Consider the following 20244-nt stretch of genomic DNA (forward strand, 5'->3'; position numbering starts at 1 on the left):
GTGTAGAATGAATACTTGTTAGTATTTTTCGCGAAAGAAAAATTATCTAAGCGAACTTTAGTCGCGTGAGATTAAAATTACGATCTATAATTCAGAGCAGGCAGTCAATGTGATCATTGACGTGGTTCCAAAACGTGGGCGAGACGACGTTTCTTTTTCGCTCTAGCGTATTTCTGCGTTTGTACCCGTTCAAATTTCGCGGACTAAAATAGATTTTGGAAATGAACGGTGCAGCGTGTGCAGCGAAGATCGCTTTTCTTCGCTCCGCCAGGCGTAATAATTGAGGACATTTATTTAAAACGTATAAAACACCATACTATATTGGAAATTTTGTTACTCATCAAATGTTGTAACCTGTCACTCATATCTGTCACTCAAAGCACTCTGTACAGTATATTTATAGGTGTTTGAAAATTCATTTGCTTTGATCTCTCTCGTGCTTCCCACGTGAAAAATGAGCCGAACTGGAATGTTGGAGATGTATTTTTTTGGCCTTTCTCTCTTCTTTCTTTCTGTCGGTCGTTTTTCCTACTTTTTCACTGTATGCGTTTATCCGGCCTTTAATTCAATGCATGTGTGCGGACAGAGGATAAAAATAAAATCGAGGAATTATGACGGCACTGCACAGTATAATCCGTTGATCGAGAATGAATAATCGTGCAACACTCGACCGCCTTATTATGTTAAATTTGTCACAAGAATCAGCAATTTGGGAGCGAATTTCACTTCATAGCTGCGGGCTGTAATGTTTCAAAACTACAAATTCCCGGCTTTCGTATTATCATTGAGATCTGCTGCAATGACCCGGGCGTGACACTCCAATGATTGAGGTCAACACACCGTCAGGTTTGGTAACCGTCGTTTAACGTCATCAATGGAAGTTTTTTCTTCGATCCTTACTGGCTGGTGCATTCATATTTACACTGGAACGTAATTCAATTGTATACGCTATTTATATGCACGTTGCGCGTGCGAATTAAACGATTGCGTACGCTCAACGCGACGTGTCCCACATTGAAGTTCAGTTACCGGTCATACAACGAGTCCCGATCCTCATTGAGTCGCCTCGTCGCAGCCAAGAATGAGATTATTAACCCTGAGCACGGAATAGCAGTATTTAGCGTAGAAGATGTAGTACTAGCTTTGTCTATTAATAGATGCATAACATTACTCGCTCTGTCTCATCTCGAAAGAAACTTTCAATTTAACTTGAAAATCCGTCGGTTCGTAGAAGATTTCGCACAAGGTAGCTGGCTACGTATGACTTGTCACTACGAATGGCTTTCACCCAAATTCAAGATCAATAATTCTCACTGAAGTTTTAGCTGCTTTCTCTTTTTAATGTATACAGCTGTTTTGAAAACGATAGGTAAAATGCACTTTCTTCCGTATATTCCAAACTGGATTTACGCTAAAGCAAGCTAAAAGCAAAGGCGAAACATAATATCAAAAAAAAGCTGGTATGCTCGAAGAATAATGTTTGCTTTTGGTTAAAAATCTATTTGTAGACACATTTTTCATAAAGCTTTCGCGTAGAAACACAATATTTTGTTGTAAATACCAAAATTAATCACGTAATTATTTTAAAATTGCAAAAAAATTAATTTAGTTATGTACGATATCTCAATTTTGATTTAGTTAATTTACCCAAATAATACTTTTTTCACGCTATTATCAAAATATTGAATACCATCTGGTAGATTCAAATAAATCGTTCATGAAAACTTCTTCACTAAATCTATTCAGTGTATTAAGATTAGTTAACTTTACGAAATCGTGAGAGCTACTAATTGATTACTGCAATCAAATAATATGTTAGATCTTAGATTTACAAATTTTTTTGTTCAAGCGGCAAAATACTTTTTGCAACGCGTTGAAAATCTTTTCTTGAAAGAGAAGTAAGATGAACAGTTATCGGGGGGGACTACAATCATTTCTGTAGTATAATCAGTAGAACTAAATCTCTCGTTGTCGACGGTCAATGCACAATGGAATATTTCATTGTCGTTGTTTGATGTGGCACTTGATCCATGGAGCATAAATCACAATGAAACCATAATTTTTTCAGTTACAACAATTAAATAGTTGTTTTCAATCTTTATAAAATGGTTTCACCGTGTAGATCTGATTTCGGAATTGTATCAGAATATATGGGATTCAGCTGCTAAACCATTTTTTATACATTATTGAAAAATTTTGTTTTCTGCACACTATAAAATCAACTAAACTTTTTAGTTGTGTGAAATGATGTGTTTGGTAGTATGCATATTAACGCTGAAATTTCGCTTCCAGCACAAAATTTTGGTCATTACGACCAAATTTTTTTTTTCCAGACAAGTTTCCCAATCGATAGTAAATCCGAATTATGAGTTCTTTACTGCCGTTTGCTAGGCAAGACGGAACGCCTTTATGTATCATAGGTTGCCAGTCGCTAGGCGACAATCAATTTACAGCGTCAGCCTCTGAAATAGTGGAAGAAATTTAATTAGATTCATTGTAAAATATTAATCAGCCAACAATTACAAACTGAAATCGTAATGTACGTGATTGTCGATAAAGTATGCTTATCTATTGAATGATCACAAAAAGTATGCGTCCTGCAATGGAGACACAAGTTTAATACTACGCCATTGCCATACCTTAACTACCCAACACGCTACACGCACCACGACTAGAAATGTGATTATGGTTGGAATTAAGAGGCCTATCACTGTATCAAATTCAACATTTTGTGAGTTTAAAACTTACTGCTAACTTTACTCTGGGATGTTGATACCTAATTGGTCTTATCTATCAAATTAACATGCCGGCTGGATATTTTTTCATCACGTTGTGTTAAGTTCGACTTAGAATACGGCCAAGTTTCACATACAGATATCGAGTAACTAAATCGAGGCCACGAAACAATCCGTTAATTCCCTATCATGACAGAAATTGGGAATGAAATACCTGTATTACGTGTATGCAACAAGGATTGTAATTCCAGGTCAAAAATGACGAATACAATTTTCAAGTGCGTAACTATTTATAGCGTAAGTACTTGTGTGACCTATTCCTTCAAATACTCGTATAATAGATCAAACTTTGAATGTATAGGTATGTGGAATGGACGTAATCAGGTTGATAATATAAAGTCTATGACACTTCCGTAATGAATTATATCAATCAATTGTTATAATTCTTTATTTGTTACTAGTGGAAAGGCTACTAAATCACATTTGTAATTCATAACATACCTCCTTACCCTGACCACGATATACGGCAAATGAAGTGTAGCGAACGATATCGCACGTAGTCGGTTTATGTTACAGCACGTTTATCTTAATCCAGACTAAAATTATTATTTTATCTTTAGAATGAAAAGCTTAAGTAGGTATTGGTGCCGTAATCACAAAACACCCACAATCGTAACTACGTAATAATATTACGTAAGAGATTCGGATTAAACTTTAGCTCGTTTTGGGTGTAATTAGCTATTTGCGAATTATCAGCTCAGAATAATACGTTTATTTTACTGTATTAAAACTCCCAATAAATTCTTGAGGTATTGTCAGATTCAACGATTCAAATGGCTGTACATCACCAGCTGCGATTGCATAATTTCAGTAAACCTCAAACCTTTATTTAGTTATTCGGTCATTAACGAACAGATGAATAATATCACGAATTGGGTATTTCTTAATACGTCTTTTTAACTGATATCGTATTGTTTTTTATGCTAAAGAATTCTACCTTCTTCGACGCGAATACATGAGAATTATAATCGATTGTAAATGCAATTTTATAATCTCCGAGTATATGCAGTATGCATCCAGATGACACATCTGCACTTGCACTTACAGACAGATAGAAAGCGTTTTGCAGCGCTATCAGAAGCTTGTTTACCTTTGAATTTACTTTTGTCCCATAAGCTGAAGAACAATTAACTTTATCAGCATTCGTCGTACGAGTCCGCGGGACTATTTCTACGCTAGTGAAATGCAGCATACACAAAGTTCAATAAAACTGTAAAGATAAATTATAGTAATATAGGTATATGCTGTAATATTATTATATTTATTGAGATAATCAATGAGTTTGACTGTGATGTTAATGATAATGCGAAGCTCGATGCGAAGTATATTATGAAACGCAGCAGGATTATTCGGATAAAATAAAAAATAAGTTGTCATCTGACTTACGAAATTCTGATTATTCGAGGGAGTGGCTGGTGGCGTTATATTCAAGGTTGTTATTTTTTTTTTTTTTTTTTTTTTTTTTCTTGCAACGTTTGAGTAACTGAAGCGTGGCATGGCAAAACGATGTGCCATCATTATGATTTTTCGGGATAGCAAAAAAACTGTCCCAAAATTTGATTTATTAATTTTAAACAAATCAAAAAGTACTTTCTAGAGTTTTTCAATCTCCTTCAAATGGCCTTAACTCCGATTCAATTTAGCAATTCGCTTTCGAGAAAATGACTCGCGAAAATAGATTTTTATCAAGCCAGTGTAATTGATAAAAATTAAACTGATTAAAAACCAATTGTGATATTAAAATTACAAAACAGATATGAATCGACAGCTTGAAAGTTAAAGAATAATGTTCGGCGGTAGATTTTCAAATTTGTAGAAATATTAAAATATTACAAGGCAAAATGGCAGCCTATAGAGGAATGAAAATCGATGTAACTGCTAAAATGTAAATAATTTGCTCAAAAAATTGTAAAATCCTAATGAAAAAACGGTAGAACTGTATAATAATTCAATTTGATTAAAGATAAATCCTGATCGTACAGTCTGGACTGTGGAGGCACGATGCGGAGCATATCAGTTATCGGTATTATTTGTCTTTTTTTCTCAGTGGTGACGTTAAGCGATTTTGCGAACTTTGAACTGATCAGGACCCACGTGAGTTCAAGGCTGAACGCTGACAAAGATCGATTCATATCTGTCTTGCAATTTTAATATTGTAAGTTTGTTTTTAATCAGTATCCAATGTCAAAACATGCGGCCTCAGGCTGGCCATGAGCCAGCCCTTGAACTTCCCGTTCTCAAAATCTAGGTTTCAAGTTCACAGAAAAAAAAAAAATTAATATCCACCTCGAATTTCGGACTACAAATTCAGATTAGTAATCAAGGATTTAAAGGCCGTCAAATACCATATTACATGAATACATAACGATTCTTTTATTTTTAACCACTCTAATGCATCTACGATCACAAATGTCGGAAGGCGGACCTTGTATTCGTTATCGGAAACCCAAACAACCTCCGTCTACTAATTTCTACCGAAATCCGAATATTTAAACAAAAAATTTTTTCACTATCTTGAATTCGCCCTTTGGATTTCGCAAATCTGACTTTAGATTCGTGATTAGCGACCGAAACAACCTCATGGCACCAATTTTCATCAAGATTTAGTGAAAACTCAACTTTTTATTTTCGGGGTGATTACTTATGACTTACTTTTTCCTCTGAAAATAGAGAAATGGGAAATTGAAAAGATGTCGGCGAATTTTCACGAGTCCTTTTCTCGAAGATGAATTGTTATATGAATCGAAGTTTGGGCTCCTGAAAGAGCTGACAAAACTATAAAAAAAGTATTTTCAGATTTTTGTTTTAATTAATCAAATTTTGGGACAGTTTTTTTGTTCTCCTGAAAAATCACAATGATGGCACTCATACCGTTTTGCCATGCAAACTTTTTACAATTTTACGAATACATTTACGAATACATTTCTGTGAACCATATCGTTTTTCAAGAACGTGTGTATGCATTTTTTTTTTTTAATTTTTCAAGAAACAAATGTATTTTCCATATCTTAGCACTAACACCGTTCTGCTGTGCCATCCTTTAACCATTCGTTCATTAAAGATTTGGCTTAATAAATATTAAGAAACTATACATATACCATGTATCTTGTCAACACTTACGATTAACGAATATTCGGATTTTTAATCTAATGCAAAGAGAATTTATCTCATCTTCGATTAGCTGACGAAATTTTGGATTTCATTGGTTGAGTGGTTTTCGAGTTATTTGAATAAAAAAAAATTTAATCAGAAAAATTAAATTAAACATTCAATTTGTGAAATTTTTATAGGTGCGAAACACACTTGAGCGGGAAGTTCTTAGGCTGGCCCTATTAAGGTAAGCTAAATTAACCACCTTTCCATTACATAGAAAGTAATAAAAATGTTTTCTCAGCTGCACAAATTATCATTCATCATGACATTCAACTAGGTAGACGATTGGCGTTCTTCACACCATTTACCTTCATTGTTGCTCACTTATCGAGGATTTTCGCATTTAGCGATTCCATGTTAGAGATCACAGAAATATCAATAGGGTCAAGCCACTCGGCAGTCATTATTTTCGATTCGATTCTGACGAGGTACCACGCATGTGTAACCGTATGCTAAAGGCGTTTTTTAGTGTTTCAAGTCCTTCCTTCACATCAATCGTCCATCGAGAAAAACCCTTTGTGCTCCTCTGTTGTCAGATAAAAAATAGAACAAGATAATTTACTGCCATCAGTGTCATCAATTTTTTAGTCCTGGATATCTCCAGAATGAATTGACGGATCCAGATTTTTCTGGTCCCAATCAAAACGGCTCTTTTTAATTTAGAACTGTTGAGATTTTGGATTTGATTAACCCGGCATTTTTCGACTTATTAGGCTCACAAAATTAAAAAAAAAAAAAAATCACCCAACAAAGTTTACTGAACTTGAAACACACCCAAGTAGGAGGCTTGTAAGTTGCGTGGTCCACGAAGGTCAGCTAGATAAACCACTTTTACGTCATGGAACACATCAGACCTTCAACCGAATACAGTGGCGTGTATGCAGAAGATAAGTTAGAAATAAAATTCGTCTCGGTTTCAATCTTGGAAAGTGGTGAACGAGATCTGGTTTATGTTTTTTCTCACTTGTTTTTCGAACTCCACACGAGATATGAGCCCGTCTTCAGGCACGCAGTGTGATAACTGCAATGTAGTATCCATGCGAAGAAGAGAGCTGCTACATTGCTGTGCATGTATGCAACATATGTAGTACACAATTGCTAGCAGAGGAATTTTTACGGGTGCGGTAAAAAGTCTGCTGCAACCTTTAACACACAAATGTAATGCGATCTCTATTGTTGTTGATCAGAGCTTTGATCTATATCAAAGTGAATTATCGTGACGTAAGGTAGTTCATCATTGTATTAAATCCAGGATTTAGAAACCGTTGGAGTACGAGCTGTGCTGGATTAATTATCCCTCGTCACTTCATACGCGATTGAACGGTTGCCGCTTATTGGGTGTTCCGTTTTAGCTGGGAATAATCGGTCAGAGTTGTGAAATTTGATCGAGTCGAAGAATACGATGGAGCGGAGGTGGTAGGGAATAATCGAGTGACGATTGTAATTCGGACAAATATTTTTCACGCCTTAAGCGTAGAACGTAAAGTTTAACTCTACGCTATTGTGTTTATATATTTTTTCGTAGCTGTCTTATCGAGGCTGTCGTTCAACTACCATAAACTGTATCGAGCCAGGGCTTCTCTTATAAAGCTTGATCCTTGTTGATCTGCTTGCACTTCAGTTCATTCGCTGATTGTGAGTCAACTCGTCGAGCAAGTCGGTTCTGCTTTTCCTTACAAGAGTAACAGACTTTTGTTTTCGCTAAAATGGAGTTCCTCAGCTTCGATTCAAAGTCGAAATCGTTAACGCTGAAGAAGGGTGACATCCCGGTACCAAAGCCTGACGAAGTTTTAGTCAAAGTTGCATATTCTGGTATTTGCGGAACGGATTTACACATTGTTGAGGTACTTATGAAATTTAAATGAAACACACGAACGAACCGTGATTTCGTAAACTACATTCAGAAATTTTTGAAAACATTTATTAACTTCAGACGAAGATGTAAAGCATATGTAGAACTTCGCAGAATTCAGGAGTATAGTTAACAGAGACAGCCTATTGAGAAGGTTTGAGTCTACAGATTTGTAGGCATATCGACGTCTGCAGAATATTCAAACGACTTTTAATCACAAACGCAAATTTCCAATCATTTCTGAATAATTCTAATCGCATTTCCTCAGACCAAGTTATCATTCAACCAACAAAATGATGAATTGAATTCTGTTCATCCGCCATCACTTGCCGAATATTAGACATAATCATTTATGCTATATTGTAGGTCAAACTAGCGATGACCACTAAGCTAAAAATAATCGATACATCGATAAATCGAGTCCAAAAAACAATGGAACATGACTTGATTGAATGGGTAGAAATTAATCGATTAATCGATCATTTCGATTTTTTTGAAACGGTGTATTTGAAACGAAAATTTCGTCAGTACGTAGTCTAAATAGCGAAAAAAAAATTTTTATAATCTATAATTTCATTCCGAATGTTTTTCAATTACAGGTGAAAATATTCATTTATCTTTCACTTATTATATCAAATAGGTACTCAGTAAGTAAGACAATGATAGTGATTGATATTGTATTGCGTCGTTCATGGGAGTAAAAAGCAAAACCGATTGTGAGGAAAAATAATCGCGTCAGTCGATTTATCGAGTTTGAAGAATCATAATCGATTTAAATAGTTTAATTAATCGAAAATTCATTATTTTTAGTCATTCTTAAATCAAACACTGGGTTTAAAATAGCTTCGCATAATATTCTACATATTGTCACAATCAATTTAAAAACAAAAAAAATATTCTATGATGGAATAGAATGTTCAAGTACGACGGATATACCGGTGCGGCAGTCAGAGTTATATAGATACAAGATTTATTGCTCTTTCGTGCGTGAAAGATAACATTTACTGCTCTTACATGCATGAAAACTGTGGTCTGAAATGACATTGAATGAAAATTCAGTGCATTTTTACAAACAAAGTAGACAGCCTGAAGTGGTTAACTCGTTTACCACGAATATTTATCCTTTTCTCTACACACTCAAGACCAAACTCAATGTTGTCACATATAGGTATAATATTTTGGGACAGATTCCGTGTTATGTTCAATCGTACTTACGCAATGGATTGGAAATCCGATGAAGAAGCTGCGAATTAATATCGGCTCATTTTCTCCCTCACAGGGTTCATTTCCTTGTAAAAGCGACGGCCCTGTGACATTGGGTCACGAGTTCTCGGGTGTTGTTCAAGCCATTGGTTCTGAGGTGACAGTGTTTTCGGTTGGACAGAGGGTTGCCGTTGACCCAAACAGCGGATGCAACATTTGTACGTTCTGTCACGGTGGCGATTATCACTTTTGTCAAAGTGGCGGAATACACAATACGATTGGAATATATCGCAACGGAGGTTGGGCCTCGCATTGCGTTGTTCCAGAGTCGCAGGTACCTGAAAAAGAAAGAATTTTCTTTCACTGTGCAATACCGATCTAATTCTACTTTATATTTGTTATTTTTACCAAATGATTTTACTTGGCAGTGAAATCTTCGCACTAGGATCAGGAAGTGTCGGTCATCGACAAGATTTGTCCGCAACTTATGTTTCCCGAACTGTATCTTAACGCTCGCCTTGTTTTTTCAAGGTCCATTTAGTTCCCGATGGTGTCGAACTGCCTCAGGCATCACTTGCCGAGCCATTGTCCTGCTTGGTGCACGGATGGGATATAATAAATCCAGTTCACGTTGGATCCAGAGTTCTGGTCATTGGAGCTGGTATTATCGGTTCCCTTTGGTCGTGTCTTCTGCATCTCCATGGGCAGCGAAAATCTGTTACGGTCAGCGAGCCGCAGGCGAAGCGACGAGAGCTGTTCGGAAAACTGGGTAAGCGCACAGTTTCGTATTTTAGATGTAAACGTTCATCTAGACTTGACTATTTGACACGGTTTTAATGTGCGATGGGCTAATTCGTCGTTCCACGTCATGTGGAGCCGTAGTTGTCCTTATCAACAACAACAATAACAACAGCAACAATAATAATGATGATGATAATAATAGTAATAATAACGCAATCACTCCAGTTCCGCCATACCCTTTCCAGCATGCCTCCGTAACAATTAAAGCATTAGGTCGAAGGTTTCACAAGCGCCCGAATATTGTGAATGAACTTCTTACTACATCGTGGACTAGTTTGGCTGCTCCAAGGTCTCACGTAATCAATTGTTGAATTATTTATAGTTCACGAATCGATCGTACGCTTTCCTAGTTAGTTAAATTGACAGTACAATGCGTAACTGCTGGTCGTGTTAACACGCACACTGTTGCAGATATGTTTCGGATTATGAAACCTGCTGTACTTGTAATTATGTCGCCAGTGTAATAGTTTACATTTGCCACTTATTGCTACGCTGGCAACAATTCACTGGATTTATCATTCAGTCGGAAGAATAAATATGACCGATTCTGATCTACGAGAACTCTGAAGAGCGCTAGTTCATTTTGCACTAACGATTCTCATATTAATTATTAAGCAGAAAGTTTTTTTATAGCCAAAAAATCATTCATAAGATTCACTAAATTGAAAAATTTATAATATTGCATATGTGAAAAAAATCGTTGCCACGTCTCGCAGTTAGACTAACGGGAGGTGTTGAAATCGCAGACTTTAAAACACGCATCAAAATTTCATGGATAACCACTCAATTTGAAATAAAATTTAACAGCTGAACCGACTTGAATAAATTGAGTGGAAAATTTTTCACCGTTCAATAAATTTGATTGAACTCAATTGGAACATACCAATTCACGTACAAAAAATAATCGATGTTTACATACGTTAACAGAAAATATCAACTAGTACTATACTGCTTATGAAATATTGGCATTACAAAGATTCATTGCCGTATATATTTAAAACGGCAAAACTTGAATAACCGGTTGTATTTACTTTAAAATTTCAAGAATTTTTTTTTTAAATAATCGCAGGGTTATCGGAGTTTGACCATAGTTTCTTGATACATATACATAAAAGAGAGTTTGGAAAAATAGTTCCTTATCTGAGAAGGCTTAGATTATACATATATTTATACATTTTTTATCCGATAAGTTTCTTGCTCGCGAATCCTGCAGATAGGCAACCCGCATAGCTGGTGTGAAAGGCGGTGACATGTTAAAAATTATCAAGGGGCATATAGTCAGCGGTGCATGGCTGAGACTTTAGAAAGAAAAGAGAATTGCGTGTTTGATCTAAACTTATCTCAGTCGTAGCTTAATCGAACATCGAAATATCATGATAATTACCGCGTATGCGTCTTTTTGTCTGCAGGTCTGGATTATAAGGCAGTCAGTCCGACGGACTTGAAAGGTCGAGAGTTCGATTTGGCGATAGACTGCAGTGGTTCTGGTCCTGCTATCGAGTCGGCCATACCCCTGCTGGGCAAGGGCGGTCGCATGTGTATATTCGGAGTTGCCAGTCCTCAGGCGGAAGTGAAATTCAAGCCGTTTGAGGTGGGCTGATAGTGATTCCCGCAGATTTTACTGTGAAAAAGAATTTAATTAGCGATAAATGAAATGTAATTGGACCTTTTTAATTTCAGGCTTACATGAAGGAGCTGCAAATCGTCGCCGTTAATATAAACCCGTTCACTTTCCCGAAGGCGTTGTTATTGCTGAAAGCTATGGCCGACACCTACCTCAATTACGAAAAACTAGGAATCGGTGTCTACTCACTGTCACAGTATCAAGATGCTCTTGATGCTCTGAAAACTGGTGTGATCAGCAAAGCAGTATTTAAGCTTTAACTCTTGTGTGTAGTTTAAAATTGCTTCCTATATTCAAACAGCGTGATGGATACACGCACAAACCCCTGTAAAGTATAAATTTACGCAGAAAATTTTACGAGTAAAGCTTCGCGTAGATGAATTACTTGCGAAACTGGCGACATCGGTGATTTTGATCTAATTCAGTAGTATAAATGAATGATGTACATATTACGTGTATGTAATATAAAGCAACAGCATGTAAATTAACTACATGGCGCCGTTATTAGCGGATGTTCATCGAGACTATGTCAAGTTCTGATAAATTTTTATGAATATATTATTCTGCATCTTGAAACTGGTCAGCCTTGTCTTTGAGAACGAATCAATTTTTTGCAACGTAATGGTCTACTATATTTACGTAATGGCCGCTTTCTTTTTACGTCAATTTCCTGGTGAAGGCTTCAAGTCAACGCATCGCGAATCGTACTTTGGTCATTCTGCCTAGCAGATCCTCTGATAGATCAGCAGTCATGCGTCCAAATTATTTGAATGCATGTTTTAGTTTCATGTTCCTACTTGATAAACATTTTGCCCCGTCATAACTAACCAAGAGTCGATAAAAACGGAAATTTTCCCTTCGAGTTTTAAATAACACATTGACCATTATGCACCTGTTGCCTCCTCAAATCTTTGAACTTTGAAAGGTATTTCAAGTGTGCAATTTTTAAGAAGGAAAACAACTTCTGTCCATCAGTATCCGCCGGATTCTGTTTATCTGATTCGGTTCAATATAATCGCACTATCTTTCAACAGTACAGGTGCATAACTTAATATACTTGATTGATCTTGTTATACTTCAACGAGACAATTCTTCAACTGATCAGAATTTCTCATACTTTTATAAACCTTATCACGACTTTCAGCGTCTGACAATTCGCGCCACAATAAAAATCCGGTCATCTCATTACTTTAGTCAGCGCGAGATACTCGTCAATAGGATCCATAATGGACTTCATGAGCCCCAGAACTGTTCGTATACAACTATAGCACTGATACTCATGACGTGTTATTAGTTTGGCCAGGGAATAATGTAGATGAGTCAAGATTTTGTCAATGCAAACAGAGCAGTGAAATTCTCCATCACACATCACCCAACAATATTGTGAGCTTCTAGAGAATTCAAGATGCATCGATGTTTGTACCGAACACATTGACCGCTGATAGACATCCCGTCCTCTCTCATGCAGGCATTTAACGGTTTTTCGACCCCCACTTCTTCGACAAACCGTAGTTTCGAACATCCCACATTTCGTTTACCATGCACGTGTGCATCCGAACGAAAGATCTGTGTAAAGTTCGAGAGTACAGTAGATCACTAGTTGTACGGACGTAGGACAGAAGTGTACAAAGTTCACGCAGACAATAATAATCTCGCGAACGATCATATACTTTATTTTTATCAGAGTCACCGGTCAACCATCGTGTACTGATTTAGCTTTATAAAGCCAAAATCTATCAGAATCACCTCCACTTCGATTCATTTCATTCATTGTGATCAGTCGCATTAACCGATAGTAACTCCTGCATAAAATGGAATTCCTTAGTTTTGACGCAAAGGACAAATCCTTGAAGTTAGAAAAAGGTGATGTTCCTGTTCCGGAACCGGACGAAGTTTTGATCAAAGTTGCATACGCCGGGATCTGTGGAACTGACTTGCACATAATTGAAGTATGGGTTGTTGAAATTATATACACAAAAGAAAATAGAAAAGGCAATAAAAGGAAGATACAACAGAACACCTTGTGAACCGAGTTATTTTCTTTCCTCCCAGGGCAACTTCCCTTGCAAATCAGACGGCCCCATCACACTGGGGCACGAGTTTTCGGGCGTTGTCGAAGCGATCGGTACCAGTGTGACAGTGTTTATGGTCGGCCAGAACGTCGTCGTGGACCCGAACACCGGTTGCGAAAGTTGTGATTTTTGTCACAATGGCAAATATCACTTCTGTCGACGAAGTTCGCACAAAACTGTCGGTATCTTTAAGAATGGAGGCTGGTCTACCCACGTCGTAGTTCCAGAGTCACAGGTATTCCAGTCTATAGTTAATTTTTAGAGGTCAATGGCCTTTCACTTTCGACCAGCGTGCAAGTTCAAATAACTCCAGTGGCGTGTTTTTTCGACTCTCACTGCAGACGATCGAACCGATCCAAGCCGCATACCGTTTACGGATTTTACTTTCTATCTTTCAAGGTCTTCTTAGTTCCGGACGGGGTGACGTTAGCTCAGGCAGTCTTGGCGGAGCCCGTGTCTTGCTTGATTCACGGACTAGACTTGATTAACCCCATCAACATCGGGTCCAGAGTACTAATCATCGGGGCTGGCATAATCGGGTTCCTCTGGTCAATCGTTCTGCACTTGCAGGGTCACCGAAAATCCGTGACGATAAGCGTTCGGCGCGAAAAGCGAAAAGAGCTCTTCGAGAATCTCAGTAAGTACCGCACTAGACTTGCGGTTATTTTTGGTGGCTTTCGGGATAATCGATACAAGGGGTTGAATCGATTGAAAACCTAATGTTTGAAAAAAAGCCTAGATGCATCAGTACTATTTTTTCGTAATATTTTTATACTTGTATTTTTAATTAAAAAATGTACAAGCAGAACCTAAGGTTCAATTACATAATGATTCCGTAGGCAATAACGACCCACGGAAAAAATTTGAAACGCTAGGTAGTCGGTCAACTTTCGAATAAATGAACCGATACATTCGTTTTTTTCCTTTTTCAATACAGCGAAGTTTTGTAGGTGGCATCGAAGGTAATGGTCAATATGAATTGTAGGTAGATAGTTCAATGATTTTATTATGTTTAATTGATGTCTATCATTTCACCAGATTTGGGTTATAAGGCGCTTACACCGGCCGAATTGAAAGGTCGGGAATTTGATTTGGCAATAGACTGCAGCGGTTCCAATTCGGCAATGGAGGAGGCTTTGACCCTTCTGGGCAGAGGAGGTCGCCTATGTATATTTGGAGTGGCCAATCCCAACTCACAAGTTAAAATCAATCCATTCGAGGTGAGGCAATACGAATGGAACTGTCACTCAATAACAATTGGCGGTTGGCAATTGGTCATTCTATGCACTGAGAAACAACGATGTTTGAATCTATCATATAATTTTTTTTAAGAAATCAACTTCCATTTATGCATGAATTATAATTTCATATCGCGATCAGTAGAAGCTGCTCTGTTCGATTGAAATGAAAGTTGAATGCATCAGAAAAAGTATTTCTTCCACATACCAAATCTTCTTACCGTTATGAGTTACAGAGAAAACTGCGCTGATAACTGCGAGAACAAATAATAACTAAGGAATTGTCGTTCTTACAGGTGTATGCAAAGGAATTGACTATACTAGGTGTGAATATCAATCCATTCTCTTTCCCGAAGGCGTTGACATTGGTGGCTTCACTCGCCGAAACATATTTGGATTACGAACAATTGGGAATCGGTGTCTTCAAATTGTCACAATATCAAGAAGCTTTGGAGACATTGAAGAATGGCCTCATCACTAAAGCAGTATTTAAGTTTTAGATTATCGCATGTAATAACCGAGAGATAATAGGTTTACTGCAACAATTAGTAATATTTGGTTGACTGAGTCAAATATGGCGAAACGAGGTGTTATTTTACTTGAAAAAAAAATATTCTGATTGAGAAGACAGCGAAATGTTTTGCAGATTTTAACAATAAGTAACAACTTGACTCGTCAAGTAAAACGTCATTTGTTCTTTAGTAGACTGAAAAATGATTAAAGCAAATGATTTTTTCGGCTGAATGTGTAATGTACAAAGCAAAAAAAATATCTACTCTTTATATACGTAACATGTACAAACTTCTATACGTGCAAGTATATAAAAAGTTCATTTTTGACTGATACTAAAATATACCAGAATCATTTTCAGCGAATTTTTACCTTTTAATATCTGATCCTTGTCATTGCAAATTTTGCTCAAATCATAACGTCTGATTCGTATTGATTTGGATAATCACCGATGATTATATCGGATGGGGTGTCGGTACAGCAATTTAATTTCATCCCCTGCAGTTGAGGTTTCCCTATGCTCGACCGAGGTCTTCCTTAATTAAGGAAAGCATTGATTTTCACATTTATTTTTCCAGTAAATTTCGATCTGCTGAACAATTAACAAATTCGGCGAACGCATGGTATTCTCCACAGTGATTACAACACCAAAGTGTGAGATTACATTGTTGTGCCCACATCGATTACCGTATCCACCTAGTTAATCTGTCACGAGTTTCGTACAAATAGGAACTTCTTCGACCGCCTAATTGGGATGCCACGATCATCAAAGATTCCACAGTTTTATCATCGATGACCTGTCGATATCGGGATGTATAACATGAAAAGAGATCGCCGATCCTCGACGTATAACAAAGTCAAGTACGTTGGTTCCATGTCATCGATTGGGTACGGTCGAGGTGTCACACTGATGTTACGCTCTCTACGCAATGATTTACGCATGAGTAGCTCGATTGGTTGGCCGAAGTGCTACTGGTAGTCGGTTATGGGTATTGTATGCATTGAGCAATGCCGTAATGTCACGATCTTTGGTCGCATATAGATATCTCGTTAACGAGGACGAAACCGCCGGCTAATTTGCATCGCATGATTGTGTATGCGAAAATCAAAGAGCACGTAACATTCTGGAATGCGCTGCTCTGGAATTGGTCCCATACAATACACACATGAGACAACCTATCACAAGGTGACTCACGTATATCTTACAGTTCGTGAATTAGCTTAGATTGCGCAATGTAATATCAGCGAGTCCTTCAATCGAACTTTTAGAATCAATATGTCTGATGATGTGCATAATCTTTGTCGTTTAACTGCGGTTATAAACTGAAAAAATAATGCAGGTGCTCGTTCTTCTTTTTTGCCTCAATCTTTATTGATTATTTTCAGGGTTTGATTGATCGATAATTCATGCATTTTTTCTCTTCGCACAAAAGGTGGATTGTCAGTATTGTAAAATGAGCACAGAGAGTTCGAGTGGGGATTCAATCGCAAGATAGCCAAGATGAGCATTTTTCTTCACGTCTGGATAAAGTTGCAAAGGGTAAAGAGAGGATCTTGTTAGCTAAGGATATAATGATGCAATGATTTGATTTGGCATGTACTTTAAATTTCTTTCGACTTTTTCAAACTCTTCGGAACATAAACTTTAACTTTTTATCTGATAACTCAACAGCATGTCTTTATCTTGAATAGTGAGATATAAAATTGAAAAATCGATCATTTCCAGCCCCTAAGTTGATTGCAGTTGGTTTTATTACATCAGTGTTTATATCTTCTATTTCATATATACCATCACGATTACCCAAGGTACCTTCACCCTTGCTAAAGTGTACAAATATTTGTTACGAACTATAGAACCAGATCAAATGCGAGCTGTAAATGGCAAACTTTTCAAATTTCCAGGCTTCAAAATGAACGAAGTAAATTCCACATCCTTAATTCCCTCTCAATTTTTACATACACGTTTCATCCAGGTGTGTAAGCGGATGATAAGTTTTTTATCATCCCCTTTCGTTCGTCACGTCAACAGCCAGAAACAAAATGCTTCAACGTCGTTCCAGCAAATTTCGAGGCGACTGACCCCTAGTAATGAGGTTTATTTTTTATGGAACGAAAACCGTGTAGTAAAAAATATTCCAGTCAAAACGTCACGTTAAGATAAGACGTGAATCTGCCTAATAGTTGTGATGAAATATGCCTGTTTAACTGTGTAATACACGCTGCGACATGGAACAAAATACCGAACGGGAGATAAGAAAGCAGAAAGGCGTGGTAGATTTGAAAATATATATCTATAGGTATGCAAGAAGAGGTTGACTCGAGTAAAGTACGATACAAAAGAAGTCGCGAGTAAAATGAGCAATCATGTTGATCAGGGTAGGTATAGACGGAAATAGACCAGCATTAGAGAACGTAAAAAAACAGATAGCCACGTGGAAAACTGGCTAAGCGCGATAGGAAACGTATGAAAGAGGTCACGGAGTGGCGGTAGCGCGAAGTTGAAATAATCATGAGGACTTATCTTTCAGTCGGGAAATTTTACGTGCGATTGGAAGGCTCAGAATTTGCTCTCAACAGTTTTAAAATACAACGTCAGTTGGACGTCGATATGGGTATTACATAATTCATTATGAATCTAGCGGTTAACATTAAGGGGCCATTTATCACGAAGTTAAGGTTTTCAAAAGCTGCAGGATTCTTTCTAAATCACATTTCAAATTTGCTGCCGAAAAAAACCAACCATTTATCGTAAATAAAAGAAAAAAGAAAGACATAAAAATTGCACATCCGCGGACTGTTACTGCCAGAAACTGAGTAAACTGTCTTGCAAATTTATGAGACGCGTCGCGAGATACTGACTACGTCTATTGGGAAGAGGTGTGCGCATCGCTCGACAAATAGCAGATGAGTGATCGGTGCGCGTAAGCAGAGGTGTGTTGAATACCATGACGTCGACTAGGCGTGCGTGTAAAAATAGGAAGATTTCATGAAGTTCGAAGGCAATTTTTCAACGACTTCACGTCACGTTTAACGCGTTTTGTGTGTTCAGTTTTCCTTGCAGTCAAATTCCTTGGAATTGGGTATATAAGGGTTCTCGAGATCACTGACTTAAAAAATGGGCTCAGATAAAATTTTCAAAAGACAAAATGTGGATCTAGTGGAGCACAGTTTGAAAAAGAATTTTGAAATTTCCTTTTATTTCAAACAGTGATTTAAAAAAATATTTGAAATGTCAAAAAATTCAAATTGAATTTCGAGTTCGTTCTAGGTCATACCATAGCCACCAGCCTAAAGATGAAAATGCCTTTTGTTTGTTTTTTTTTTTGATCGCAGATAAGCAAAGCAGCGGGATTCATGTCTACACTCAAGCACATTTTTTTACATACGGTCCTATCAGGCATTATACAATAGGTTATATCCAATATTTCACCTCCAAAATATTTACAAAGTTTGGTTAAATGTCAAGAAGTATAATGTGAAAATTATGAGAAATTTGATTCAATGGTTCGTCTCAAAAAAATATCGAAAAAACCTTAAGAAAAAAACGGCCTTCACACTAAACGACCTTAATTGAATTTACGCAAATTTTCACTTACGTAAAACTCCAGGCCCTTGAGTATATTTATTGGCAGAGGTAAAATCGTTGCACAATCGGGTGTTCCATTCAACGGTAACGTTTTTATATTACTTTTTTCTTACTTCATACGATGTGTACCTGTAATTATGAGTGACGATTATAATTAAACTGACTGTAGAAAAAAGCAGAACCCGACTGCTATCGATTTTGGAATACATTTTGCTTGTTATACCTGCAGGAATTTTTTGTCACTTAACGTCTTCTTCACCTTTGGAAGATTCCAAGAGTCATCGTGGTTGCGTTAATTACTTGTTTTTCAGACGTTTCCAAGCGAACGGCTAAGATTTATAGAGGGAAATGAATTGCGTGACCAATTACGTAAATCTTCGTAATTCAAAATTATAATGTTGGCCAATTTTTTATATACAATGTGAGATGTTCAATTATTTTAAATTATTTGAAAGAAAAATATCAGTGCAGTTGCGGAAAATTGCAGAAAATAAAATTCGAAATTTTAGCGTTGGCTTCAAGTTGCTTCTAATATTCAGCCGCATTCACTGAAATCGACAACAACAAACGGTCTACTTTTCCTGCTTAGCGGCGAAATTTTATTGTTTTTCGTTGACACTCGTGATCCAGTTTTACATTTATGGTCAAGTTTGATAACGAACCGCGACAGGATAAACCATGTTTTAACAGTGAAAGCCGCACTTACAGCATTTTGAGAAATGAACGCATATATAGTTTACTCGCAGCATAGAATAGAAATTATTGAATGAAATACTTGAAAGAGAACTTCTTTCGCAATGACTTGGTAATATTACAAAATATGTGTAATCCGAATTTCTGCACTGATGAGGAGAAAATATTTAAGAAAATGTCAGCCTAATTCTGGCGTCTGAACAATAAGGTAGAATGAACTGTCTTATCTTGCTTATGGAGTGAAAAAGGTAGATTTCTTACGGAATTGTAGGTCAGCAAAATAAAAGAGCGAATTACTTTTTGAAACATGGTTATCTGAACACAAGTTTAAGCTTACAATAATGCAACAGCGTATCAATTACTTTTAGTAGTACAAGAGTGCACGTTGCAAGTATAAAAATAACTCGATATCCGCAAAAGAATTTCAAATTCACGAGAGAAATAATGTGAGTCCTCAGTGCAATGACAAATAATGATAAATAAGTATGCAAATCGCTATTTCAATTCATACTCTAATTTGGCCACCATACATCAGATGAACGGAATGAGACTATAACTTGTTGCGGTTTCCGCGACGATGGCATTTGAATACGTGAAATCTATGCAAAAACCTAAATTTCGCGATTGGTATACAATTCAAAGCTTGCAAAATTTTCACGGAAGAAAAGCTGATTGAGGAACTGGCTTAGTTTTCGAACGGTTCCGGAGATGCGATAC

The 20244-nt window shown here is 37.0% G+C and overlaps 2 protein-coding genes across 2 annotated transcripts; both read left to right on the plus strand.

The window, feature by feature from the left end:
- The first annotated feature begins 7422 nt into the window (after positions 1–7422).
- Positions 7423–11937, plus strand: LOC124409387 (D-altritol 5-dehydrogenase-like). The gene is made up of 5 exons (XM_046886971.1): positions 7423–7792; positions 9080–9337; positions 9535–9772; positions 11214–11395; positions 11485–11937. Exons 1-5 carry the CDS (start codon positions 7655–7657, stop codon positions 11686–11688), a joined length of 1020 nt encoding a protein of 339 aa, XP_046742927.1. The 5' UTR covers positions 7423–7654; the 3' UTR covers positions 11689–11937.
- Positions 11938–13005: 1068 nt separating this feature from the next.
- Positions 13006–15558, plus strand: LOC124408736 (D-arabinitol dehydrogenase 1-like). The gene is made up of 5 exons (XM_046885884.1): positions 13006–13377; positions 13481–13735; positions 13900–14137; positions 14539–14720; positions 15035–15558. Exons 1-5 carry the CDS (start codon positions 13240–13242, stop codon positions 15236–15238), a joined length of 1017 nt encoding a protein of 338 aa, XP_046741840.1. The 5' UTR covers positions 13006–13239; the 3' UTR covers positions 15239–15558.
- The last annotated feature ends 4686 nt before the right edge of the window (positions 15559–20244 follow it).

This window comes from Diprion similis, chromosome 8 (assembly GCF_021155765.1).
Source record: "Diprion similis isolate iyDipSimi1 chromosome 8, iyDipSimi1.1, whole genome shotgun sequence".
NCBI lineage: Eukaryota > Metazoa > Arthropoda > Insecta > Hymenoptera > Diprionidae > Diprion > Diprion similis.

Coding starts and splice junctions, on each gene's coding strand:
- LOC124409387 (XM_046886971.1), top strand. CDS start 7,655: ATGGAGTTCCTCAGCTTCGATTCAAAGTCGAAATCGTTAACGCTGAAG. Junction 9,338..9,534: donor GCGTTGTTCCAGAGTCGCAG/GTACCTGAAAAA, acceptor TGTTTTTTCAAG/GTCCATTTAGTTCCCGATGG. Junction 9,773..11,213: donor AGAGCTGTTCGGAAAACTGG/GTAAGCGCACAG, acceptor TTTTGTCTGCAG/GTCTGGATTATAAGGCAGTC.
- LOC124408736 (XM_046885884.1), top strand. CDS start 13,240: ATGGAATTCCTTAGTTTTGACGCAAAGGACAAATCCTTGAAGTTAGAA. Junction 13,736..13,899: donor TCGTAGTTCCAGAGTCACAG/GTATTCCAGTCT, acceptor CTATCTTTCAAG/GTCTTCTTAGTTCCGGACGG. Junction 14,721..15,034: donor TTAAAATCAATCCATTCGAG/GTGAGGCAATAC, acceptor TCGTTCTTACAG/GTGTATGCAAAGGAATTGAC.